The sequence below is a fragment of the Thunnus thynnus genome, chromosome 8, assembly GCF_963924715.1.
Source record: "Thunnus thynnus chromosome 8, fThuThy2.1, whole genome shotgun sequence".
Classification (NCBI taxonomy): Eukaryota; Metazoa; Chordata; class Actinopteri; order Scombriformes; family Scombridae; genus Thunnus; species Thunnus thynnus.
The window spans coordinates 10,700,086-10,728,041 of NC_089524.1; the positions used below are offsets into that span (position 1 = coordinate 10,700,086).

At 37.3% G+C, this 27,956-nt stretch overlaps 2 protein-coding genes across 2 annotated transcripts; one reads left to right on the top strand and one right to left on the bottom strand.

The window, feature by feature from the left end:
• The first annotated feature begins 4,309 nt into the window (after positions 1-4,309).
• Positions 4,310-10,333, top strand: ttc22 (tetratricopeptide repeat domain 22). Its single transcript, XM_067598097.1, has 8 exons — positions 4,310-4,659; positions 6,334-6,634; positions 7,148-7,203; positions 7,283-7,398; positions 8,039-8,157; positions 8,355-8,516; positions 8,838-8,990; positions 9,071-10,333. Exons 1-8 carry the CDS (start codon positions 4,397-4,399, stop codon positions 9,605-9,607), a joined length of 1,707 nt encoding a protein of 568 aa, XP_067454198.1. The 5' UTR covers positions 4,310-4,396; the 3' UTR covers positions 9,608-10,333.
• Positions 10,334-22,882: 12,549 nt separating this feature from the next.
• On the bottom strand, positions 22,883-27,912 carry ttc4 (tetratricopeptide repeat domain 4). Its single transcript, XM_067596446.1, has 10 exons — positions 27,619-27,912; positions 27,339-27,456; positions 26,249-26,410; positions 26,010-26,087; positions 25,547-25,671; positions 25,318-25,404; positions 24,910-25,151; positions 24,370-24,454; positions 23,880-23,962; positions 22,883-23,157 (listed from the first exon to the last, which is right to left on the bottom strand). The coding sequence occupies exons 1-10, from the start codon at positions 27,727-27,729 to the stop codon at positions 23,058-23,060; spliced, it is 1,191 nt and encodes a 396-aa protein (XP_067452547.1). The 5' UTR covers positions 27,730-27,912; the 3' UTR covers positions 22,883-23,057.
• Positions 27,913-27,956: the final 44 nt, after the last annotated feature.

Sequence of the window (27,956 nt, forward strand, 5' to 3'; positions counted from 1 at the left end):
TATCCTTTGTCCCTCCATTTGGATGAAGAAAACCCCCCCCCCCCCCAAAAAAAAAGGAGGAGGGATCCCTCTTCCAGGACAGATGGATTTCAAGAAAATCAATGGGGAAATCTGTTAAATACCTGACAAATCAAAGTATCTGTCTTAATTTTGAGCCATTTTTACAAAGCAACTATCTCAGCTAAAACGAAGGCTTCAAGACTTGTTAATCTTTTTCCAGATCGTTTCACTCATGAGCTATTTAGATGTGGCAAAACCCCTGTAGGATGGGCTGGATGAAGAGACTAATCAGTGTAATGAAGTACGACAGATGTCTGTGTTACTAAAGACTATCACTCTCAATACACTTCCATACACACACGCTCACACCCTGTGGCTCTATATGACAACTTTCTCCTACACAGATTCAGTCCAGGCAGATTTTTCATGAACAGGCCAGGACCTACAAGCACTGTGGCTGCCATAATACATGGAAGCTAATGGTTATAAGACTGGTGGGCTGATGTATTATATTGGCAATGTTTTGAGGCAATGGAAATTGAATACCGCTGTCAATGGAAATTGACATGGTTAGTTCGAAATTTCAATAAAGGTGGTGGTGAGCATAATTTTTCCCCTGACATTTTCCCCATGGCTTTGGAGGGAAAGCATTTTACAATTTGCCAAAAAAAACTATACCTGGACATCCTCCAGATGTACAGACACACAGCTAACAAGGCTTTAAAACATCCTAAGATATTCCAAATTTGCAACAGACATGAAACGAATCATCAGTAACACGAAAGAATACCATTAGTCATCATTTTTGGTGAAAGTGCTCTGATATGATTTCCTGAAAATGTTGTATGTTTACTGTATGTGTCTCTCACACACAGACAGACGTACCCTACAAAGAGACATTCAGTGGCGTGATCTGTAGTCATTGGAGGCCTCTGTAGAGCTGAAGAGATGCTTTTCACTGGGAACACTCACTCAGGGTGCCAGCGAGAAGCTGACTAAGAGCGGAAATACAGACGCAGTCCACAGTGATGAAGTGGCTTAGAAAGGCAGAGGGTTTTCAGATGCAAGCACTAATTGAATATAGAAGTCTGTCTCGGGGGAATGAGGGGGAGGGAGAAAAAAGTAGAAAGAGGGCTGTCTGTATTAAAAACCAATAGCCTAAAAGCACGATTAAAGATATGAAATGAACTTTTCTTCATTTTGGGGTGGGTAACAATATATACTGAATCATCAGATCCATCCATTCTTAGCAATGGATCTGTTACACACAGATAGTGAGGGTGTAACAAAGGTATTAATGGCTGAGGGGAGCTCAGCTCAGAGGGAGGAGATGGGAAGGTATAAAGTCTGGATTAATGAGGCTTTCCTCTGATCCTATGATCCTTTGTATTCAGTGTCACATCTCATGAGGGGCCCCGAATTTCCCAGTCATGCTCCTGTCAGTGTAAATGTAATGTCTATGCAGAGATGGGATTTGAAATATTTTGATGCTTGATTGCTACGTGGTTTCTGTCATTGTTCTCTTTATTAATCCGCATCAAAATGACACAATACTGTTCACAGTTTAACATGAGACCTTTCCATTTTCCTCCCTGACTGTCTGTATGTTGTTCTTCATCAGTGATACATTGGCTATGCTTTGTGTCAGAAATTGAGACAGAAACCAAAACAATTAAGTAGGTTAACAGGGGGTTAGTTTGAAAAAGAACCTTATGAGTATGTGGGACATATATCCTAATCCCACTTTACAGGGGAGTACTACTGAGGCTACAAGGATTATTAAGAGTCAACATCTCCTCCATAATATATTTGTTTTGTTGTTTACCTGCTGGAATGTTAAATCTATCCTCTAAATTGGAGCCTTTATGAGCAAAATGCTGTCGAATGTATGCCTTTGTCTTGGAGGGTGCATAGCCACACAAGCAAGCATCTGTAATCATTGTTACCATGCAATCAGCCTGGTATCCATGATGACCACCATGGCAACGGTTGTCGAGAGGAGAACATTTTCAGATTTCTGCACACCCACATTGGTACAAGTAGAAAGAGCTGCCCACAGAGAGGCAAAACTGCAGTACAAAAAAAAAAAAACACAAATTCTGCAACATACTGATTGCATCTGTATCAGGGGCAGCAGAGGTGGTTCTGCACTGTTCAACCTGACTGACTGAGGTATTTGTGTGTGGGTTGTTCTGCTCATATTTGTGTGGGTTTTCACAAGGTGCTCCTGTTTCCTCCTACACCAAAAGTTATTAAAGTTTGGTTTGGGAATACACTTGTAATTGTCTTTGACCTGAGTGCCCTGTGGACTGCTTGTCCACTGCCGCTAGCTGTGTGTCCCTGCTGGTTTTTGCTCCTGCCTAACTACTGTTGTTTCAGATGCTGACACTCCCATCTGTCCTTCAGTAACCCCTTTAGAAGTACGCGCTATTCCCTGTCACCTGACTGTCCCCGCCCTCCTACACACCCCATTACCCCAGTAGTATCTATACCGGCCCATTTTCACCCTTGCCAGATCGTCTTTTGGGCTTCCTGCCACAGCTGTCCAGCCACTACTCTTGTCTGTTTTTCCTGCCTGATTTGACTCCTTGCTTGCCTTTTTGGACTTTGCCCCTTGTTGCTCGCTCCCAGTCTGCCCAGTTTGCATTATCAGCTTTTTGCCTTCCCTTATTTTGACTTCTTGCCTGTTTTCTCTACCATAATTAAAACTCAACATTTTACTTTATCTGCTTTGCCTCTGAGTCATGCTCTTGGGTCCAAGTGTCTGTTTATTGAGCCTTGACAACACTATTTATTTATGGTATCCATTCTTTAAAAGTTGATAAGCTAGTCAAGAAATAAACTTAACTGTTTTATACTAACAGGAAATTATGTAATACTTGTGCTGTTGCATGGCAATCAAACTATGATTTTAGAATAACATTGTCAATAACTGTAAATTAAATGAGCAAAAAGACAGCAAAATGTTTTTTTGTGTGTTATTTTTTGACGTGTTTAATTATTCTCCAGCCGTAAACCGCTCCTCCATAGTCTCCATCAGACTTGGAACAATTTGAAAAACTTCCATTGACTTTTAAATTGACCTTCAGTTCCCTCAGGAGCTCATGTTTTTGAACCTATTTTTATACTGGTCTTGTTATGTCTAAATTGTTCGTACTATAACTCAACTCTATTATTGTTACATCTTTCTGCAAATTTTTTGTAATTGCTTTACTCCCACATACAGCTACTATTACACCCCAGCTGTCAGAAGAGGGCTGATCTCTCTTTGAAACTGCTCTCCATAAATCCCTTAAGTGCTTGTTTTTGTGCAGTTTTTCCTTGTCTTCATAACTTGGTTGGGAAACACTTTTGACGTGGACCCATAAAGTCCAACGAGACAGTGAATGTAATGTTGGACTAACCGCACTCAACACCCTCTTCCTTTTGCTCTACTGTCAGTCTGGTTTATTATAATACAAGTTTACCCTCTGGTGGAAGAGTATGGGGCTTGTATGCAAAAGCATTAACTGAAGTGTGCTTATCATGTGTGCATCTGGTTTTCTAACAAAGTATTTTGACTTGCAGGATAACAAGGATTCACAGTCAATGTTTGCTTTTGTATCTACATATCTGCTCTAGGTGTTTACATGTTGTGTAAACAAACAGCTCATCACAGAGCTGCCTGTTTTTGTCTAAGTTATGTTGAGTTTCTGTAATACTGAAAAGTCATTCAATGTAGTTGCATGAAACGGAAAAAATATTTTTCGAACCAACTGAGTTTCCTTCATATTTCCCAAGTCCCTCTGAGCCTGATGGTTCACATTCTTCTGTTGGCTACAGCTGACACAGCCTAATGCAAACAAAAATTCCAAAACAAAGGCTTCAAAACATTTTTTTTTTTTACAAAACTCAAGACATAAATGATATTATCCTGTCAGAAAGGACCTTAAGGAATGTAAGTTGCTATTTCTGTTTAAGAGCTAAATATGTAAAAAGAAGAGAGTAAAGCCAAGACAACTATGAAGTGTTGCACTCTCCTTTTTCAAAAAGGAGAATCAATGGAGATAATGACTAAGATTGCATGTATTTAAACACACTGTAAATGTTATGAATGAGACTAAAAAGGGTGCCCTCATACAAAAAGTGTGTTGGAATAACAGTTAAACCTTACATTGCATTTCACTCCCTAGTCACTCCCAAGCCTAACCTGTTCAACCTGTCTGCACCTGCATGACAAGACTGGGTGGCTGAATTATGTAGCAGTAGACTGAACTGTAGGCTGAGGAGGACAAGGTATTTTCTTGTGTAGGTTTTTCTGTCAAAACATGTAAAAGGAATATATTTTTATTGTATTTCTTATAGTTTCTTGTCCTTTTTTGGAATACAAGGTGTGGAGGAGGAAGAGCAGGAGGCCATGGAAGCAGACAGCACAGAGGACATTGAGTCTCTCATGGAGGACATGGACTACATCCCCGGTCACTTTCACCTGGACCTCAACCTCAACTGTGATCCCGTCGGACCTGTGAAGCTCAGACACAGAGACACTTATCTTAAACAGGAGAGCCTACACAGTGAGCTAGAGGCCGAGGTTGGATATTTACAGTATGCTGTCCGCAATCTTCTGGGTCTGTTGGCTTTTCATCTCGATCAGCTGGACACAGCTGAGGAAATATTCAGGTGACTATACATTGTTGTTTTTAAGGCAGAATATTCAGAATATTCACTTGGCAAGTCAGATCTCTCAGATCTAGTGGTGGAAGAAGTATTCATGAGTAAATTAAGTAAATATACCAATACATTAATGTAAAAACTACTCATATAATACTTTATAGTTAAAGGTCCTGATTTTAAAATCCTACTTAAATCAATGTACAGAAATTTTATCAGCAAAATATGCTTTAAGTATCAAAAGTTAAAGTACTCATGCAGAAAAATGCGCCTGACTGATATATTGTTATGTAAGGCATTATTAGATTATTAACACAGATGCACAGTAGCAGCATTTTACTGTTCCAGCTGGTCGAGGTGGAGCTTGTTTAACAACTTTATGTTGTTAGTTTAAGTTGTATGGTTCCCAGCCTGGGGGTCAGCCTCCTCCAAAGGGTCACGAGACAAATTTTAGGGGATAAATTTGATGTGTGTATAAAAGAAGACGAAAACAGAGTTTCTCTTTCTCTTTGCTTTTGTTGTGAAATCTTGGATAGTTGGATTTCCTCTGAAACTCCAACAGTTGATTACTCACCATGTGAGAAGTTTGGAGATGAAATGTCTCCTCAGTACAGCTGCTAACTAAACATCTGAAACATGACAAGGTTACACAACAAGACACTGCTTTTTTTGTAAGCAGTCACAATGCATGATGCTTATCATATGTTTTTCTTGTGTAAAATCTTCTGAAAACAGATGTCAGATAAAAGTAGAGGAGTAAATTATAAATTCCATCTGAAATTAAGTGGAGTTGAAGTATAAAGTAGTATAAAATAGAAATGCAAGTCAAGTAAAGAGTAAAAAAATACACTCAAGTAATCTTCAAAAATATACTAAAGTACAGAGTAAATGTACACAGATAATAGTTACAGGTAGAATTTTAACCATAATGTATATGTTTTTATACATCCTCTTTGCTGCTGTGACACTTCATGTTTTATCTTATTAACTCTTCCTGATATGAACTTTCCTGATTGCTGAGGTCAGTGGAAATACTGCACAAAGAAACTAGTCACCAAAAGTGTACAGTCATGCTAACAGCTTTGTGAGACTGTACTCTGGCACAGTGGTGCTTTGGGCTAAATGCTAACGTCAGCATGCAAACATGTGCTAATAATAAGCATTATACAAATACAAACTAGAGCTGAGTGTCTCACAGAGGCTGAAGTTTTACAAGTATTTAGTCATACACCAAATTATTGGATAAATTGAATACTGACAGCACAATATTAAATGTCAATCTCCAACATGATTCATCCTGAGGAGGACATGAATGTGTGTACCAAATTTCATGGCAATCCATCCAATAGTTGTAAGATATTTCATTAAAAGCCACTAGTTGTCAGTAGGCTTCATCCTCTGAAGACCAAGTCTCTACAGAAAAATTCATTTCTATGCAGTAATTGTTAAGAAATTTCAGTCTGGACCAGAGTGGTGAACAAACCAACTAACACACTGACATTGCCATTCATAGAGCTATGCCACTAGCATAGCTAAAAATGTTGTATGTATTATAATATATTTTTGACAAGATGAGAATGACATACATCATGGAATATTTTTGAATTACTTCCAACATTCAAGCCCTTGATAGGGGCATCTTTTTCTAACCCTCCTCTCTTTTTATGTATCTTGGCCTTTTAGAAGCATTTGTAAAGAAGACCCTGGGAACCTCAATGCCTGGGCCAACCTCGGCTACGTGTATGACAAGCTGGGGAGAGAGCTGGATGCAGGGGAGTGTGTGGAGAAAGTGTCCCACCTCATGGGCTTAGATGCTGGAGAGGCCTCGCAGGAAGAAACCAGGCTGCTGGCGGCCCGCTGCCTGGCTGAGCAGGCCTACGTTTACCCCTATGATGTGGAGCTGGAAAGTGAGGACGACTTGAGAGAGAGACTGACGGCAGCACTAACATTGTACAACAAAGCCCTGGACTATGGTGGTCAACTGGTGAGATGGCAGCATGTACAAAACGCTCAGAATAAAGTTGTAAATGTCTGTTCAATAGCTAAAAAGTAGAGTGTTATTAGGAGCATTGAAACAATCCATCCAATTATGGATAATGAGGCCACCACTCTATGATGCATAACTTTCCAGCATTTCTTTAGTTTGGTATTTCAATCATGCAGAACAAATCAAGCTCTATGACTCATTTTATCTGCAAAGTTATAAGGGAGTTCGAGGGTGTGGCTACAATAAGAAGATTTATAAATATTAAAATGAACTCACAATAACATGGATATACTGTTAGTGTAACTTTCCCTCAAAATCTAGTTGAGCCCATTTCATTTTCATAGCCCAGAACTATAAATTTGACTCAGGGCCCCTAAACCTATTATTCTTTATTCTAGATAGGCATTGAAACAGTGCTGCTGGGCAAGATCCTAAAAACATAGATATGTATTTCTGCACAATAAATATCATTTTACTCCTAATAACTTAAGACATAATGTTGTTTTTCAGATACCAAAAGAGGAAAAAAGGAGCTGGTACTTTAAAATGGCAATCATTTATATAAGGTAAATAACTAGCATCAAACATTTTTGACAAATCATTCCTGCGTTGTTTCCTGTTTGCCAAGTCATTCTCTTCTTGCAGACTGGATGACATAGTTAAGACCAAAGAGGACTCTGAATACTCCAGACTCTCTCACTACAATAAGGGGCTGAAGCTTCTCAGAGAAACACTTGAATCTGAGAAAACACAGCACAAAGGTAAACACAGTATGTTTTTATATGAATACACCTGCTCAGCTGTGTATTTGGAGGCATTATGTGTAAAATACTTGCATTCAAAATCGTACTTAAGTAAAGTTACAGAAGTGTTATCATAAAAATGTATGAAATGTGAAAGTGCTCATGCAGAATGGCTGCTGTCCGAATGTTTATTACTATTCAAGTATTAACATGTAAGCAGAATTTATATTAATGTTTCAGCCAGTTGAGGTGGAGCTAATTTTTACTACTTTATATACTGTTGGGTAGTTTGATCTATGCATTATTTATAAGCACATCACATGTTTTGTATGTATAATCTGAATCGGCAAAGTAACTATTAAATATAGATGTCAGATAAGTGTGGCGGTGTATAAACATAAAGTTGCATAACAGAGAAATATTCAAGTAAAGAACAAATACCCAAAAAATGTACTGAAGTGAATGCACTAAGTTACTTTCGACCACTGGATTTAGGTTCTGAAATCTACTGAAATGGACCAAGAGGCCTTAATTAGTTAGACTATTGTTGGGAACAATTTGTGTGAAGATGTCATTATATAATTATAACCTCTTCTTCCATGAAGAAGGAGACAACAATAGTTGCTTTAAAAATTCTGACTCTGATCTCTATTCTTAGCTCTCGCCTGGTGTTATGTTGGCATCATGTTGGAGAGGAAGAACGAGTTCACCACTGTACCCATGTCTATACACGACTGTGGCTACTCCGCCTCTGAACCTCTATCCTGCTATGGAACTGTAAGTTAACCCCCACATTTACATCTCTCACCGAATGTCAGGCAAGCTATGAGAAAAATTAGTCAGGACTTTTTTACATAGAAGATTTGCAGTAGAAGCAGCAGCAGCCCTATTGCATTGAAACATGATTTTCTACAATAGCTTCCACTTTATATGCATCACCATAACATAGTGTTATACAATGTCTGTGTCCTCAGGCCATAAAATTGGCCAGTGATGATGCATTCATCCTGAACCTTCTGGCCAGGATGTTCTTTCTACTGGGCAAATATGAGATGGCTACGGGGATCTGCAACATGGCTCTCAATGTGCTGCCAGACCCGGAGCTCAACTGGCAGGCCTACTGCACCCGTGCCAAGGTACTGCAGCCAGAGTACATCACATCAGTGCCAGAACCAAGCTAATAAACCTCAGTCAATTACCATGTGAAGTCTGTTTAATGCTATTAGTACTTACATTAATTTAAATTGGCTGAAATATGCACATAATTAACACATTCTGGCCTTTAGATCTAATCTAATTTGCACTAGTGTGAACTGTAAATGGTTATATTTGTGTGCAATATGTATCTTTAAATGGTAATAATGAAATTTAATACTGCAAACAGCTGAATAATAATATGCATACAGTTGATGGAATAAGATAATAAAATAAGGTCAGTAAAATGGTGTTTCTTTTAGATCAATATGATACTGTATGCCAGGGACCTGGAGAAGGCAAAACGTGGTGATGGTGGAATCCCAGACCGGCAGAAGCTTACTGAGGCCAGAAAAGACCTGGACAAGGTCCTGACTGTACGTCCATGTCTGAGGACTCACCTGGAGATGGCACAGGTAAAGGCACAAACTGCAAAAAAATGAGAAAAATGATGGGTTTCCACAGCAGCAACGTTTTCAGATGTGTTCTCATTTAGGTGTACTACTACATGGGTGTGGATGCACTCCAGGAGAGCCTTCTGGTGGATGAGGGAGCAGTAAACAGTGCCTTGGTGAGTCTGTCCCAGGCCATACAGTTTGAGCTCGGTGACACTTTGCCAGACCTCCATGTGCTCAAAGGACGCTGCCTCCTGCTGAAGGGTGAGGATCAAAATGCCGCAGATTGCTTCAAATGTGCCGTGGAGTTAGAGAGACCAGGGAGTACAGACACTACAGCCCTGCGCTGCCTCCTACAGGCCCTGCTGGCTCTGTTTGTGCAGGGTGGCCCTGACCCCAACCCTGCCATCACCCAGCTAGAGCTGTGGGTGAAAAAGGCAGAGGAGAGGTATCCTGAGGACATAGTGAAGGCTGAGCTTAGGTGCCTTTACAGGACACACACAGCAGAGGTCACAGAGTTATCTAGGGCTCTGATCAGGACCGGACGACTGGATCTAGTGAAGAGGCTACTGCAAACTGTGGCACCTAAACAAACGGCTAAGAAGAGAACAAGGGTTATGTCTATACCCTTTACATGATGCAAAAATGTGACTTTTATAGATATACAGTCACATCACCAGATATGCAGTGGTTAATAAACTTCTTGACAGCATTTCACAAATTGAAATGAGTAGCAGAAGTGCACTGTAATCAAGCTGTTTTTACTGTAACGCAATATGATTTTTTGAACTGTGACTCTTCTATTATTTATTTTTTTTCTTGATGAACAGTTCTTGGAAAGGTAGGAACTACAGAATAACCTACAGATACAATGTTACAGCACAATCAGGAGTATGCTGCTTTTTAGTTTACCCAAATATGTTCAAAGCTGTTCAAATCTGGGAGTTCACCTAATCACTGAACTGAGAAGAGAATGGTTGGTAGGGTGTATTCATTGAAACAGTTGTGGTCAGGACAAATAACTGCCACAGTAGGAGGAAACCGTCAAAGGAGTAGTTTCCTGCAAAGGTAGTCTTATTTATGCTTTTATTTAAATCAAGTCACAATACCTCTGCTTGAGTGGATATTTATTTATTATACTCTACCACTGATGACCAGCAGATGGGGGTATACACTGTTAAGATGTTGTTCTTTAATATACACCATTAAGATGCAAGTTTTGTCCTGTTTCATTTTTTTTGTTTTGTTTTGGGTTTTTTTGTGCAAAAATGATTCAATCACAAGCCTTTAGGAGCTTCAGTGTAACTTTATGAGAAACATATTTAAAGTGATTGTGAATAAAATACATATGTGTTTGAATAATTTATTATCTGTGCTGCTGATCTGTAGATGTGTGACAAATTTATGAAAAAAGGGGGTCACAGAATGGTTTGATGAGTATGGAAGTAATGTGAATCGTACGCCATCGGCTTCACAGCAACAAGATCTGATTCAGTCAATTAAAGAGGGTATCTTCCACAGTTACAGTCTTTTTAGTAAAACATTCAAATAAACTTTTAAATACATTTTTGCGTGGATGGAAAGACTGTGGATTTTGTCTCCATCACTTACATTGAAAGAGTGTTATGAAGAGATCTCTTAAAGGATTAAATTTCATCATATTGCTAGCCTCAAACAACATCCTCTGCAAAAATGCCTAAAAAAACATCCTTTAATCATTTCACCATTTGTATAACATTTCTATAATATGCTTACAAGAACTTATTAAAACTTTATTTAATGAGGTAATCCTGTTGAGATTGAGATCTCTTGGTCAAGAGAGACCTGAAAACAAGAAACAACCTCAATCTAAAAAAAAAGAAAGAATAAAAACAATTGACATTTTGTATAAAAACCTTAAAATATATCAAAATATATTGTATACATATTTAACAATATTATAATTTCTAAAAAATTGCTTAAGTAGCCCAATTAAAGGTAGTTATTTTTCTGCTAGATGATACTCTATCTAAACCTAGAGATCCAATTTTATTATTTTTTTTATTTACCAGAGGCTATCATACAATAACGTGCATTATGTTGTAGCTGCTCAACAGCGAGTCTATGGTACTTTCATATGGCTACAGTTGGGAGCAGTTTGAATTGTTTGAATTATCACAGGTGGTAATGTAGTCAAAGCTGAACACATGTACACTCACTCACATTACAGATGGCCATGGGCAACTCTAACATAGATAACAAGAGATTCACTCACATCCTGAGTAAGAAGATAGTGAGGGGACATTATCCTGGGACATTATTGCACCAGTTTATCACGATAGATTTGGAAGACAATGAGGTACCCTCATGCCCTGATGAAATCACTCTGCATTTTATATGTTAAAAGAAATAGACCCAATTCATTATAAAAACATTTGTATTTCAAACTATTTGTTCTCACATTGTGCATACTTTCAAGGATTTTCTCTTTAACATGCAAATTACTGTTCCAAAATCTAATTGGATCATCGTCTGCAGCCAATGGTGTTACAGCCTTCAACAGAGTGGTGCTCTGGCTGCTTTGACTGTACGGAGGACAAACTTTCTTGTAAGAATCACCATCATCATCTTAAGTAAAATGTATTCAGTATTTTTGGATAGCCTGTAAAAAAGACCACATTTTTCATACTTATATGTGTTTCTTTAGCTATCACGTCACTTAGAGAATGAACTCTTTATGTGTGTCTATTAATACTTATAACTGCATGTTTTTCAGGTTGTCACAGTTCCTGCCTCAGTCCTGTGTCTCCCTACAGGTTGCCACTTTCTCTCTCCCTCTCTCTTCTTGTGTGTGTGATTGCATGAGTGGAGACAGGTGTGCTGGAGTCAGAGCAGAGCCCCACCAGCTGCAACTAGTTCAATAATCAAGACCTCTACACAGCCCTGCCAGATTGTAGTCTTTGCTCAATTAGTCTACACTTCACGCCATTTCTTCTGCATTCATCTGGTTTCTTACTGTTGTTACTGTTTTTCTCTCTTGTAGTAAACAATTTAAAAACAAAACTAGCTAGTGTTGTGTTAAATTAAGTAAGAAAATGCCATAAAATTGAAAAAGGGGTTGTACATCTTAGAAGGGAGGTAGGACTGGACGCGAAATTGGATCTAATTCTTGAAAAGACAAATCTATAACCAAAGTGTAGGATATGCACCTGTTTCAATCAATTATTTTGTGTTTAACACATATTTTATTGTTTAATCATGACTCGTAAATGCGTGAGCTTGTCAGATGTAGCGGATGAAATCGATCAATTGGCTAATGATACAGATTCAGGCTTGAATATGAAACATCATCTCCACTCAAAAGCTTGTCTGATGTTGAAAATGAAACTGACATAATAAAGGAGAATGTAGAATCAGAGTTTCTGACCCCTGCTCAGTCTTGATCTTTTGCAAAAAATGGGTATGCTGAAAAGAAATGTCTCAGAATTTGTAGTGCCAGATCCTGGTTCCAAAACACCTCAAATGGGGGGTAATCCCATACCACAAAGATAATACAAACAGTACAGTACTGAATTGTCTGAATGAATAAGACGGGCGGGAGGAATGCGCAATTTTGACGTCAGAGAGAAAATTTAACAGAGTTGAAATTAGATAGCATCTGGACAGGATGGATGATTTGAGAACAGTTTATACACTAAGACATAAATTAACAGACGTTAATTTTTCAACAGACCTGGCTGCACCAAACAGTGTTTTGAATATAATGTTGAGAGGTCCATCAGTCCAGCAATGTGTACAATATTAAAAACCTAATGACCACAATGCTGAAACAATTCTGAATGAAGTAATGCAAAGCAATGACTGAATGCTTTCAGATCGGCTTGAATTTGTTGTCACAGCAGCTTTAAACAAACGAGGTGACGTGAGGCAAAAATTAGAAAATATTCTGTATTTCCCATTAAACACAATCATTTATGCTTCTCCATGTGTTTAGTCTGCCATGTGTACCCACATGTCTAAGAATGAAATCCAAGAACAGGCGCGACAAATCCATGTGAGCGTAAGATTTAACTTGAACCGCAAAGTCTCACTAGCAGATGTGTCGAAATTTGAGCAACATTTGGATGTATGTCTCTATCTGTATGAGGAAGTGTGAATACTGTTGTAAGGGTTACACAAGCCAGGCATACCACAAATGTAAATATTTTTGCAACATCTGCCTGACAATTGTCACAAACAAGATTTGACAACCATATGTTGCCCAGACTGTTTGCACATTTGCAGATCTGTGTTTTGTTTTAAGAAACACAAAGAAGTGACTGAATACAATCAAGCATTGCAAAAAATTTAGACCTTGTGATCGGACAAAAATATTGTGATAACTGTGGTCGTCTGCATACAATAAGTTGCAAACCAAATGCTGTAGGTTATAACTGTCAGAAAGGTACATGCAGACATTTTGTGATCTGGTAAAATCAGACATTGAACATAATTGCTACATTCATCTGAGAGAACCATCTAACCCCCAGACCAAATATCTGTATTTCGACTTTGAAATGAAAGCAGAAAACAATAAACATGAGGCCAATTTTGTGTGCGATTGACTTTGAAAAAGAAAGTGGTGGGATTCTGGTACATCTTGTGTCAACCTCTTTGTGCCAAAAATAAAAAATTACACCCTCATAACACTCATAACAATGCGTCAGGATTTGACAGAAGAAGTAAAGTCTTGTTAATGTACAATGACACTAAGGTGGCCAGATTCTTTCAACTTTCTCCCAATGTGCCTGTCAGACTACAAAACACTTCCCCCACCTATTCAACACAGCCACGAATGCTAACTATGTAGGTCTGTACCCTGAGCCACTTCTATGGGTATGATGACATGTCAGATAAACAAAAGGTCTGATTTCATGCAGTGGTACAATACAGTGTGTAATGTGGTGTTTGTTTTCCAGTTTGAGGTTTGTACATATGGAATCAACAATGTTGTTGTCTTACATAAAGCATGCATTGTCTATTGTGATGCTGTTTGTTCATGTTGCATGACTGTGTTTAAAACACAATTCCTGCCCTAAGACACACTGGCATTGACACATGATGGTGCATACACCAGCCAGCACAAAACCCTCTCTTATGTGTCTATGAAGTGGCTAGAATTTGAGGCATTCAAAAACAAAATAGAAATTTAGTATGCCCTGAATCATGGAGAAGAACAAATCAGGCCGTATCATATTGATGGTTATTGTGAATGTGACAATGTACGCACAGCATTTGGTGTTCTTCAGACAGTTTAAAGGAAAAACTGCAAGCTCTTAGACTGACACACAAACTCCATGTACAGGTAATGTAAGGACAAGCCAAAAAGAGCTCAGAGACTGTAAAGATATACAATGCACCTGAAAGACTACACTATAAAGTTGCTGAAGGTGAGACAGTAGCCAACTTAGATAAAAGGTAAATGTAAGGTAATAAAAGAATGAAAATGGTGAGCTGTCATTGTATTTGATAGGAAGTTGGTGTTTTAGAGGGTGTGTATCTCTTTGTGCATGAATATGTTTCATGCATGAAATGCGATGACTATTTGACTATATCAACAGATATAACACACCTATTTTCTGTGTAATACTAGTTTACCACACCTGTGCTCATAGAAAAACAATGAATACACTATTTCTAATGTCTCACTCTTTTCACCTCTCTTAGCATATACGTTCAGGTTCTGCAGCATTGTTGGTGCTGAGCTGCCCAACATACATAAGAAGCCACTCCTCATACAAGGCATATCCTTTCACAGGTGTCAGAGGGGCGACAATAACGCTTTAAGCTCAATCAGGTAAGATTTTTTAATTTTGCTAATAATGAAATGGGATATTTATAACACTTAATCTGACTGCAGTAAATATGAACTCATATGATCCAGCTACAAGGGGTTTATGAGGGGGAACTGATTGTAGGTTACAAAGAAAGTGACAATCAGACTAACCTCGCACAAAAACAGAGGCATCTTAGTTATTTCTGACGACTAACAGTTAAATGGATGGGGGTGTATAATGTATGACTTTACAGCTAGGCTACCCGGTGGTAACAAAGGGGATCTTGATGTCAATGTTGAAAGATGGAAAAACACCATAAATTAGTTGTATCACACTAGAATCTTACAAATAAATTGGTGTTTTCACTGTGGGTTCGTGGCTGTAAAATGGCAAAATGGGGTCACTCACTCACTCACACTCGCTAAAATATCACACAGGCGTTTGCAGATGGCTTACAAGCTAGAGTTCACACACCCTTCAGAGTGCAGCAGCTGAGCTGAAGCAACTGCAGGAAGTGAAGAGAGATTTCTCTGCTTTTTCATCTGTAGCCAGTGTTTATATTTTTGATTGGATGGACAATTTTTGGAAAAAAAAAAAAGAAAAATGAAGAAGTCAAGTTCTTACTTAGTTTCACATGCACTAAGTTGAAGAAGCATTAAGATGCTCTTGAAGATGAAAAAGAGAAAAGAAAACATTCTTCAGGCACTCTTAGGCAGAGCATGAAGACGGGTTATATTAGAAGCCTTCATCAAAAACACTTTGAGGTCAAAACTGGTCAGTGTTTTAACCAAAAGGCGTATGCCTTAAAATAAAGGCTTTTAATATATCTTACTTACTGTATATCTGCCTAAATGTGCCGGAAGATTTGATGAACGATTGTTTTTACCACACACACCTGTTAGATGTCACATACCGCAATGTGATGTCATACACCAGAGCAAAAGCTTACAGTTAATGTTTACCATGTGTAATAGTTGTGATAATTATCATATTGGAATAATTTATTTCTAACATAAAAATAATATTGGCTGGACGGCATTATTGCCAGTATTGTTGTGATAAAAGAAATCTGATTCAACTAGACATTTGCGAAACCTGAAAAGTCCTGCTGGTCTAACTCGTTATTCTTGCTACACAACCAACAGGCTACTAAGGGGCTCAGGTGGTTTATCAGTGCAGTGGAAACACAGGCTTGTATGTATTGTTTATTTCTTGTAATTCATTTAAAAATAAAATTGATTTATAACACTGCTTAAGATTGAATCTGAAGGCAGAAGTGAGGCCTTACAGATTTACAGCTTATTTTCATACTCATTTGGCTAAAAGTGATTAATATGTCCATATACAGTATGTTTTGTGTTGCACTTTGAGACTAGAGACATAGTTTATTGGTCATCCACACACAATAAAGAGTGGACTGCTTCATTTATGGTTAATTGAAAGTACTTGCTTTGTTGCTGCCTCAGAAACTCTGTTAGACTGCCACCTATCTGTATTTGTGAAGAACAAATCTGTCATGATCTATAGGCTAAAGATGTGGAGTTAAAACAGTGGTAGAATTCACATATTAAAACTTAATTTCTGGTAGGTTTATTTGACTTAATTTCAGCACCGTGCACTGTTCAAATAGCATGACACAACAATGTTTTAAATGCCTCTTCTTGTGGGGGGGTCAGTATTAAATGTACCAAGGTTATATTCACTGGGATTTACAGGAGCCTGGTTTTTGAATTGTGTAAATCATGTTTTATTATGTTATGTTATCATGTTGTACTATGTTAATGTTTTATGTATAATAGTAGTAGTAGTGTAGTAAAAGTCTTTACACAGTACATGACTGGTTCTAATGTTCTATGAAATTAAGGTGTGAATTGAATTAAAAGATTTTACCGTGCAAATGAATACAAGGTGCTCTAAAATCTAATTACATCATCTATTCTTGAGGATGCATATGTATTGTAAAAAATAATTGGTTTACTCATTTATTCACAGAATGATGCACAACACAGTTTTACTTGGATTTTATTGCTGGACACTGAGTACTGTGTGTTTGCAGGTTAATTGTTCTCTTTCTGTGACTTAAGTTCAACAGCCAATGGCAACTCAGCCCTTGACCAACTGGAGCACTGGTCTCTTTGACTGTTGTGATGACACACGTTCTTGTAAGAATTCAACACCACAACTTTTATACACTTATTCAAAATAATTTCATATTTTTTCTCATTTGTTTCTCTTTCTTCAAGCCACTTAAGATTATACCCCCACTACATTACAACTTTATTACAACTTAAATCATGTTTTTCAGGTTGCTATGGTTTCTGGTGCTGCCCGTGCCTTGCCTGCACAGTTGCAGGAAACTATGGAGAGAGCCGTTGTCTTCCATTGTGTGACATGTGCAGCCCCGCCATAACAGCAGGCTGTGGGATACCTCTGTGTGCACCTCCCGTAGCCTTGGCTCTAAGAGTTGGCATTCGAAGCAGATACGGTATCAAGGTATGACACATGTAAAGTTTGATGTGCACTGATTGCATATATCATGTTTGAATGACAGCTTCATCCATATCTATAAAACTGAATTTACAATTTTACATATTTAAATGTTCTTTGAAGACAAACTTACACGCTTGTCATTTTCTTCTTAGACATATTGAATCTTTCTATTCTTCTATCTTTCTATTACTAAAAGTAATTGGATTTACTGATTGATGCAACACTTGTTATATAATAAGAGAGGAATGTACTCAAAAGAGCAGTAACGAGTTCTTTGGTTCTTCACAGAGTTCTATCTGTAAGGATATTGCATCTTCCTGCTTCTGCATGTGGTGCTCCTGGTGTCAGATGCATCGTGAATTAAAATATCGCAAGAAAAACACCACTGTCGTTGTCAACATGCAGCCTGCTCCAGTGAAGACGGCTTCCGGAAACCCAGAATAACCTGGAAATAAGAGGTTGTAACAGCTTCATACCGAGCTTTGTGACCTCTCATTGATTTGTTCCTTCGCCCTACCTTTGAATCAGTTCTCTGTAACGGTCCTTCTCTATATAGATGATTATTATTTGGGTGTGGTGCTGAGAGTCTTTGTCTTGGCCTTTATTTTAAAGGAGCTGACAAGTTTGCTGTTGTTTGTTTTGTGACACTGAAGACAGAATTGGAGCGTGTATTTATCAGTGAGTGATTCATTTTTCCTCATTGAATGTCTGTTCCATCATGAAAATGATTTGCTAAGAAGTTAGTAAATCTGACCAGTTTTATAGAGGGAATGACTAAATATGCAGTGTTGGCCAGTAGAAACCAGGCGACACCAGACAAACCAGTCCTGGAGCAAACCTACTGTTCAAAGAAAAGAACACAAGGTCACAAGACATGTCTTTGAGTATATGCAATGGCTTTCTGAAGGATTTTAAAACCTCTGTGTGGATTCTTGTTTAAAATGATCATTTTTGATCACATTTAATGCATTTTGATTTTGTCCAATTAAATTATTTGGAAAATTACATTCAATGTATGGAATTATTATTATTGGTTATGTGACTTTCAAATTATTCTGATGGGAAACATTTTTGTTTGTAGAAAACTTAGAGAATCCCAGTGAAAATTGTTGCACACAATGACTTAATGCTTTGTAACGTCATTTTTTTGTTGCTTTCGTGCTTTGTGTAAGTTATCTGTATGTGTGAAATCCCAACTAAATAAAAACAATTAACAAGATAATTAAAATAAAAATATTGTATTTTCATTCTTAGTTAAGAGTCTCTACCTTTCTAACTGATATTGCATTTTTTTGTCATTTAAGTAAAACTTTTCCTCCATTGCGTCTCAGCTCAGTTCCATGTAAACAGAGTTTCACAATGTGTGAAATGAAACTGAGTGTCTCAATACTCTTTCTACCTCTAATGACCAGCAGATGGCGATATAGGTCCTTCACATGTTGCCTGGTTTCTCAAAAGTTCTGCTTTCAAGCCAAAAAACAAATAACTAACATACATTTGACAATAAGCTAAACAATAATAAGGCAGTGCTGAACACAACGGGTTTAATGTGGCGATGATTAAAAGTCTTCTATATATATGTTGGCGGTAGTGTTACTGTGTTTGCTGCTCTTTAAGTCAAGCTCAAAGAGGTACACGCTGTCCTCAGGACCTGTTCTAACCACAAACAAACAGTTATGGTGCCATAACTGACCAAAAATGTCCTCAGTGTAATGGGGCCTTGACTTGTTTCCAGTAATCACCTACACCATCACAAGCAGCATCTGGTACTCCATGACGTCCTTTAAGTCTGCGGCCTTCCTGTTAACAACAGCTCTCAGAGGAGTTGATGCTCTTTCAGGGAGGACATGAGTCTCCTGTGTCTCAGAATCAGTTTGATTTGCGTCAAGACATCTGCACTCAGTCCAATATGACGTTCATCTAAGCCAGCTGAGTGTGTGCCTTTTGGTGAATCTTTGCAAGACTGAGTATCTACACTCAAATGATTTAGATTTGTTTCAAAATATGAATTCAATTTAACAGTAGATTGCATGAACGGCCTTTTATACATTTACAGCTCCACTGGTGTGATGTTTACAGTGGACTACAAATGGTTTTAAGAAACCTAGATTGGTGAGGCCAAGTTGCTGCTGTTAGGTGCGTCAGAAGAACAGTTTTATGTTTTTAAGGCTGTCACTGTCATCACAAGTGTGACACTATATCCTGTTGACTCTCTTGGTTGAGTTCTTGTCATCAGGTCGATGATCCTCGGAAACACCGACCATCTCTGACCTGCTATTTCATGAGAGGATTCTCTTAGTGGAGTTTGAGTTTTCTTCCATAATCTACAGGGATCATGAGTATTATTGCTAATCCAGTAATCCAAACGCTAATCCAAATAAAATAATTGAATTAAATTAAATAAATATGTAACCACAACAATTCAAACAAATGTGCAGAAGAAAATAAACTCAAGAAATAAACACAAAAGAAAACATCTAAACACAATATGATGAGACAGAGAGGTTAACAATTTCATTGTATTCTTAACATGAACTTTCAATTTCATTTCTCTCTGCACTTAGATTCAAGTTTGGCAGGTTTTTGTTTAGTTGTCCCACATGCGAAATATGCCGTTCCTAATCCAAGGCATCCTTTCATTCATCCCTTGCTCTAGAGGTGTAAAGACGTGCTCACTCAGGTAAGATCTTTAAGTTTTCCAATAAGAAATGTATCTGTAGCCTAAAAATAAAATTCACTATTAATCTAACATGCTGTAAATTCAGAACAAGGGGGTTTATGGAGACAATTTCTATTTTTTTTTCACTTTGACATCCAAAGAACTGGTTGATTGTTGCAAATAGTCTTGGATTGTATAGAATACTTATATGGAAAGATTATTGGCATCTATATTGATATATGAAAACACAATGAAAGGTATCAAATTGTATAAAAAAGGTTTTAGAAGGAGATCTCAGTGACTTTAACTGTTCTATGGAGACTTTCATTCTTTAAAGAATTTCTTTCAAACTGCAATGACAATGAACACCATCTGCAAATATAGATCACAACATTATTTTAGCTTGTCATTTTCAGAATATCTCTGTAATATGATCCCAACTCTTAGTTTTAGTTGAATAATCTAGAGCTTTACATATTTCAAATGTCATTATAATTTAAAAAAAAACAAACAAACATAGCAACTCATGTTATTTTTCCATCACTTTGTATTGTTTTTGAAGACCTGCTCCAATTTTTTCTCATTTTATCTCTTTTATCGCATGAACTTTCCCACAGGCTATTGTAGTGACATATTTTATGTTGCAGCTCTACTCAACAGTTAGTTGTTGTGTTTTTCTCACATGGTTTAGGACTGTTTTAGTTGAATTGTTTAAGTTTAGCTAATGCAGTCTGTGCATCTTAAGAGGTTTTCCAGTTGGCTGTAATAGAAGGTGATTTGTAATTCAAAGCAGAACATCATATATTAAATCCCCAAGTGAAACACAGTGCTGGGTGTTATTGCTGCTGCCACAACCGGAGGCCATCGGATTGATCTGGATTCCTGATTAAAAAAAAACAAAACAAAACATATAAACAGAAAAGGGCAATTTTTTTATTTAGAAAAAATATTTGTATTTGCATAAAAGTAGCTGCCACTGGTTCAAATGTTCAGAGAAATCAAGATGGTATGAATTCCAATCAGCTTCTCATTATCTCATGAACAAGTTGAGCAACAAGTTGCGCCAAATCTAATCAGATTACCTAGAAGATGAGTATGTGGGGCAAGAATGTAATTGTCTGACACGAGTTATTGTTCTTAGATGGTTTTGTCATTTTTTTTCCATAAGACTGCTTTTGCTATGCATTGATTTCTGTGTGATAAAAGGTTACTTGTTCAGTTTCTACAGCTTGACAGCCAAATGGCAGAACAGCCCTTGACAGATTGGGAAAGTGGCCTCTTTGACTGCTTTGAAGAAGTCAGCACATGTAAGAGTTGATACCACAACTTTGACTCATATTCATTCAAAAATAATAATAAAAGGATAAAAGTCCTTATTTTTTTCTGGTTTGTAAATCAATCTTCAGTGTAACAAAGTCACTTGTTGAGTTTGTAAAACTGTTGATTTATCTGCATGTTTTTCAGGTTGCTATGGTTTCTGGTGCTGCCCTTGCCTTGCCTGCACGGTATCAAATAGATTCGGAGAAAACAATTGTCTCCCATTATGTGACATCCTCAGCCCTTCCATCTGTGCAGCCTTTGGGATACCTCTATTTGTGCCTCCCGCTGCCGTGTCTTTGAGGTCAGCCGTACGAAACAAATATGGAATCAAGGTATGATGCATGTTGAGCTGATGTATACACTGCTTTCATATAACATGTTGAATAAAAGCGAAGCAATGTTATTTGAAAATATATTTGAATTTACAACTTTTACACATTTGTACTTCGGTTCGCCACAGGGTTCTATCTGTAAGGACATCGCAGCTTCCTGTTTCTGCGTGTGGTGCTCCTGGTGTCAGATGCACCGTGAGTTAAAACATCGTAAAAAAGTCCCCGCGATCATCAATATACAGACCCCAACTGTTGTCCAGATGCAGCCTCCAATGATGATGGTTCCTGGGAACATAACCACCACTGGTGTTGTGACCCAATCAAATGTCGTCATGGCTTCATACTAAAGTTTGTGGCTTCTGATTGGTTTTATCCATCTATCTTGGTATGGAACTTTGATTTAGCTCTTTCTGTTGTTTGGGGTAATGAAGATCAAATCCATGTATGTTTGTATCAGTGAATTGAATTGGCATCAGAATTAACTGCATGATTTCTTAGTTTCTTGATACTACTTTAATGATAATCATAATAATTATGGTCTAATGAACTGAATGATTTCACCCTTTTTTTCACCTCTATTAAGACAAAGAACACAAAATATGCTGTCAATTAAATCTTAGACAAAAACAATTAATATTCAAGAATAATGTGATCAGAATCAATACTTTCATGATTATATTAAGTGCATATACATTGCAGGAAAGTCTGATGACGTTGAGTGAAACTTCTTTTTGTGTCAACAGAAGCAACAGGTTTTTCTTGGCATGGATATGATATGATCAAATTACGATGACAACACAGATGTTGACACTAATTAACTAAAGTGAATTCATACCTTACTTCATAATCCATTACACCGTGCCAACATACCAGAAAAGTACACTCACCAAGCTAGAAAAGCTGGTTACTTGACCCAGTCAAATGCGATTAACCACTTATCTCGGTGTTGATCTTTAAAATTAATTTTCATACTTTTTGATTTCATTTGTCTCTCAGTCCTTTGTCAAGCTTGCTTTAAAGAATGAAGGAAGTTTCCAGAATTTTAAGCGTCATAGATAAAGTCAGAAGATAACAAGGCCTTGTTGTCTGTTTGGGAGCACTCTACCTGAAGAATGTATGACGGAAACTTTTAGTTTTATAAATAAGCACTTAAATAATTTGTTTATACCTATTACAGTTTGTTCTTCTCTATCTGTTTAATTCATGTTTGGTAATTTTGTTTGTTCGAAACTTTGTCTGATTAAGCACTTTCAAATAAATTTTCTTTACATTGTTTTCTATCTACACAAAAGAAAAGAAAGAAATACAAAGAATTAGTGTGTTTTCATATTTGTTTTATATTCATTTATGTTGATATGTGGGGTCGTACAGCATGCCCTGCTTTTAGACATACATGTTTGCCAGGGCATCGTTTCCAAGAACAAAGTCAGTCCTTTAGCATTGAAGAGGATTTTGTGTAGTAAAAAGTCCAAGAGTTGAAGGCCGAGGTTTTTTACAATCCCAATATTTTCTTTCCTGTTAAAAACTGCTTGCAGAACGATGAGCCTTTTACCAAAACGATGAAACTGGGAGTACCTGCCTTGACAAAAAACCTGTCGACAGAGCAGAAAAGACAGTGACTCAGCAAGAGTGTTGAGGAAGTAATGCCTAAAGAAAAGTTCCATGGTACAAGATAATACCCTCTCACACATACATTTTACAATCACAGTGGATGACATTTATGCAAGAATGTGACAGTCGAGATGCACACACACCTCGGAAGAAATTTCCTTGTTACACCTTGGCACTTGCCAACAGGTGACATATTCCATTGAATTAAAAACGTTACTATTTTTTTCAGATCTGTTTCCTTGTTGCTTCACTAGACGACAAAAAAAGGTGAAGGGAGGAAACGTCTTCGTCTATTTTTAAGATCGGTTGCACTCAAACGTCATTAAACACAGAAGATAAGGCTGAGTAATAAATAGAGTATTAAGGCACAGACACTAAGAGGAAGTCGCAAAAGGCTGCCAAGTTGTGTGAGCATATAACATCAAACATAACTTATTTTTTTATACACAGAATCTAAACAAATTTTAGGCCTAATAAGATAAAAAGAAGGCTTGTAAAAATGATACATTATTTGGCTACATCTACTAAGTAAGTGGTTTATAGTTGGCTTTCTTCAGTAAAATGCTGATTGCCTGATTTCTCTGAGTAAACTGGTTACTTATGTGCATGTAAGCACCAAAAAATTGAGAATTCTTACTGGCCAAGGTATAAATCAAAATAAGATCCACTTTATGGAAACCACACTTGGTCTCAATGGATGTACCTTTTATGCTGTAACACTTTCAAAAGTGTCGTCTCTGGGTCAACTTGGTAGAGTGTCTCTTTCTCCACATCTTCAAAGAACAGCTACAAAAAAAAAAAAAACATCAAATGTGGTTAATGCGGGATTATAAACCACTGATTTTACTATTATAATAATCTAACTTGTTGATATAATGATCCTGTTTTTGGGAATGAAAAATAATCCTCATTCGACATTATACTCTGGACCATTTATTACTGTTGATTACTTCAGGAAACAGCATACAACAACATAATATTATATATCACTGTAACCGAAAATAGTGAATGTATTCACTCCATTGAAGTTTTACAACAAAAAGAGATTAATTCATTCAAGTTTAAGGATGAAAAACATAACCAATAAAAAAAATGAGACAGTATGTTAATCATTCAGTTAATAATTATTATCCTGAATAGGTTCTGATATTTGTGCTTCAATAACCAATAACATTTAGGCAAAGCACACAAACCTGCAAATTTTGCGGGTGATATTTTCTGTCCGTGTCCCAAGGTGGAAGTTCCTCTCCAAACATGACAGCCAGGTGGTCTATAAAACTGATATGGGAAGACAAATAAAAGATGCATTCCTGAATTTGCAGCTGAAAAGATGAAAATGTGATCTGTGGAGTTCCCTGAACTGATTCATGGGTTTAATGGGGTATGTTACATGTGTGTTTTTCCTGTATTTTTGACAGTACAGAATGTTGTAGAACAAAAAAACTTAATGCATATATAAGAAGATGTTTTTATGTCTCAGAGGGAAATGACATCACATTTCTAATAAAATAAGATGAACAAATAAACATACTGTTCATTAGATATTTTTAATTCTCCCTTTAAAGTGTTATTGCCACTGACAGTGCCTGCCAGTTCTACACATGTATTACAAATAGAACAAGAAAACACTGCTGAACTACGAGTAATTTCTCCAATTAGCTGCATGCAAGTATAGAATATACCAAATCATGACACAGTAAAGACTTTAATAGAGTAGAAGAAGAGGAGTTTACCAGTTGCTCTCACAGAAAGCCGAGATGAAGTCACTCTGTTGATGTTCAGGGTAGAGGAAGAAAACAGGCCAGTGCAGGGAGCCCTGCTCGTCCAGGAAGACCTGAGCCCCCGTCGCCTCCTGAGAGCTGAGGCCATCCAGACTCAGCTCTGCGATCGCTGCCGAGGAGCCTTCATCCTCATCCTCACTGTCTGAACCACGCTGAGGAGGCTTCATAGACCGGTAGAGCTTGATGCCTCGCTCCTGCGTTAAGCAAACAAAAATGCATCTGATTATTGCAGGAAAGGAAGGTTTGCATGATGTTTTAATCGATGCACTGTTTGAGACAGTTTCAGATATAAAGAACCAGACAGACACTTAACTTAGTTAAAGCTTCATCTTTCTCTCAGTTTAAAAGGAGGATGCTTACCTTTATAGCAGCCAAAAGAGCTTCTTTCGCGCCATGCATTTTTTTTTCTTTGGCCTTGGCCTTCCTGGCATCTCTGTCTGCTGCTCTCTGAGATACAAAAAATAAGCCAGGTTATTTTTATATATTATTAAAATTTAGATATTTTCAGAATCATTCATATGAATTCCTACAACACTATCCTCAATGCAACTTCCACCCCAAAAATCATTTAAACTCATAAAAATGATACCTTGTGTTTATCGGCTGCTGCTCTCAGCTCCTGCAGCTTCTTGTCTGTAGGATGAGCTTTAAGTCCCTCATCACACCACCGGGTGGCTTCTGCAAAGTTACGCAGCTCTATACAACACTGAGCACCTGCACAAACATACACAGGACATTTAAATTACTGTTAATTGCATTATCATGAGCTCTATATATGTAAAAAGACCTTAAGCATTGTTATGGTTTCTTGTAATTTCTTTAATTTCTTGTAAAAATGCAAACTTATGATATGTCATATAATATTTAATAATTTCATTTTAGAGTACAAGGTACTGTGAAATTATTGCATATTGTTTTTATTTTATCATTATTATGATACTATCTTTTGTGCTATTCTGTTATTGTTATAAATTATAACTACTAACTGTACTGTTACTGCATTATACAAGACACTATTACAAGTGAAAAACCCGTATGAATGTATTACACACCTCTGATCAAGGCTTTCACGTGGTCTGGTTTGATCTTCTTTGCAGCTGCAGCATCATTCAGTGCAGAGCGCATGTTACCTGTGTGACAGAAATGAAAAATGGTCAAGAAACAGATGTAGTTATAATTACATGGACAAAGATATTTTGTAATATTTTGACTGTCCCTGGTGCTAGTTATATACTCATGTCCAAAAAAGCCATAAAAATATCTTCATGGCATTTAAAGAAGAAATCTTTACCGAGATAGAAGTGTGCTGCGGCTCTGTTGGTCAGAAGAACAGTGTCGAGGTCCTGGTTGCCACATTTCTTCTTCAAACCTGCTGTGTATGCCAGGATGGCCTTTTCGTAGTTCTTATCTTTAAAAAATGAATTTCCCTCATCTTTCAGGCTCTGTGCTTGCTCTGGAGAGAAATGAGGCAAATTCAGTGTTGGAATAAATAAGTACATTTACTCAAGATAAGACTTTATTGATCACCAGCAGTGCAGAAAACAAGGAAACAGATACTAGGAGTAATAAATGCAAACAAACATTCAATCTATAGAAATTATATAAATATATAACATTAAAATACTTCTATATTGTAAAAATAAAAAAATAAAAAAGTTGTGCAAAATATGTGCAGAAGTAATGGTTCTGGTAGTGTAGATATAATTTTATATGTATATGTTATAAAGATGAAGTAGTGAATACAAAATATAAAATACGCAGTAGTACTGTACTTAAGTGTAATTCTAAGGTATTTGTACTTAACTTGAGTATTTTCATTTTATGCTACTTGATACTTCTACTCTACTACATTTATTTGACAGCTTTAGTCACTCTTCAGACGGAAATTTTACATAAAATAACTATTTTAATAATTTACACTGCATTGTTAAAGATTAAACCGGTGGTTCCCAAACTTTTTGGCTTGTGGGCCCTTACAAAAAAAAGACACTTGTATGTTTGAGCTTCACTGTGCAGAATGATGTATGTGCAGAGTTTGTTTTCACATTCGTCTGCTGAAAGCATGAAGTTTCTCTGTGCTCATTGAAAACCCAATTTTAGGGGGCCTACAAGCTGGATTTGTGATTTGGTGAAAAAAACTATATCAGACCCAAATTATTTTTCAAAGTATTTTATATACATCTTAAAACATGTCTGGAGGAGATCTTTAAGTAAAGGGTCTGAGATCTTCTTCCACCACTGGGAAAATTAACAGTTTCTCACATTTACTTCATGTTATGACACCAGTTTCATTTAATGCTGCCTTGTCTTCCCATTGAAGACTAAAGTAACTTATAAGTATTGCAAAAAGCTTTGGGGACTAAAAGCTGTGGTCGACCCACCTTCTGGAGGCCTGTCTTCATCGTGGACTATAGCCTGGATACAAGCCAGTTCTGGGTACTGTCGTGGATCGATCTCTTCAGGGGCAGTTTTCATGAACATTGGCACTTTATTGAACTCCTGGATGAGACAAAAACAGATTTAACTGTAATTTTACTTCTATTAAGTGACCTGTTTGCTTGCTAGCTAACAAGAAGAAGATATTAAGGTGACGACTCACTTATATAAAAATAACATTCTAGCTATTGCTGGTAACCGATAATCACTACATTTGATTGTTACCTCTTCCCAGGTGTCTTCATTGAAGCCATTTTTGTATCTCTGTGTCTTGAATTTGTCCATGAACTCGTCCATGCCATCGTCGCTATCACTGTGTACCGCCGAGGACGCCATTTTTCATCAACAATATATACACCAAGCAATGTTCTGTTGTTTATTATCAGATAATCTCTGAGATTGAATTACTGACACCAGCCCATCAGCTGTAACAGAGATACTTAATGTAGAAGTTAGCCAGCTACCTTGTTTACACTGTTAACATGTGCATGGGCGGTACAACGTCATAAATGTTCCGTACGGAAACAGTGAAGTGATTCATTGGTTCCACTGCCGTAAGCTGA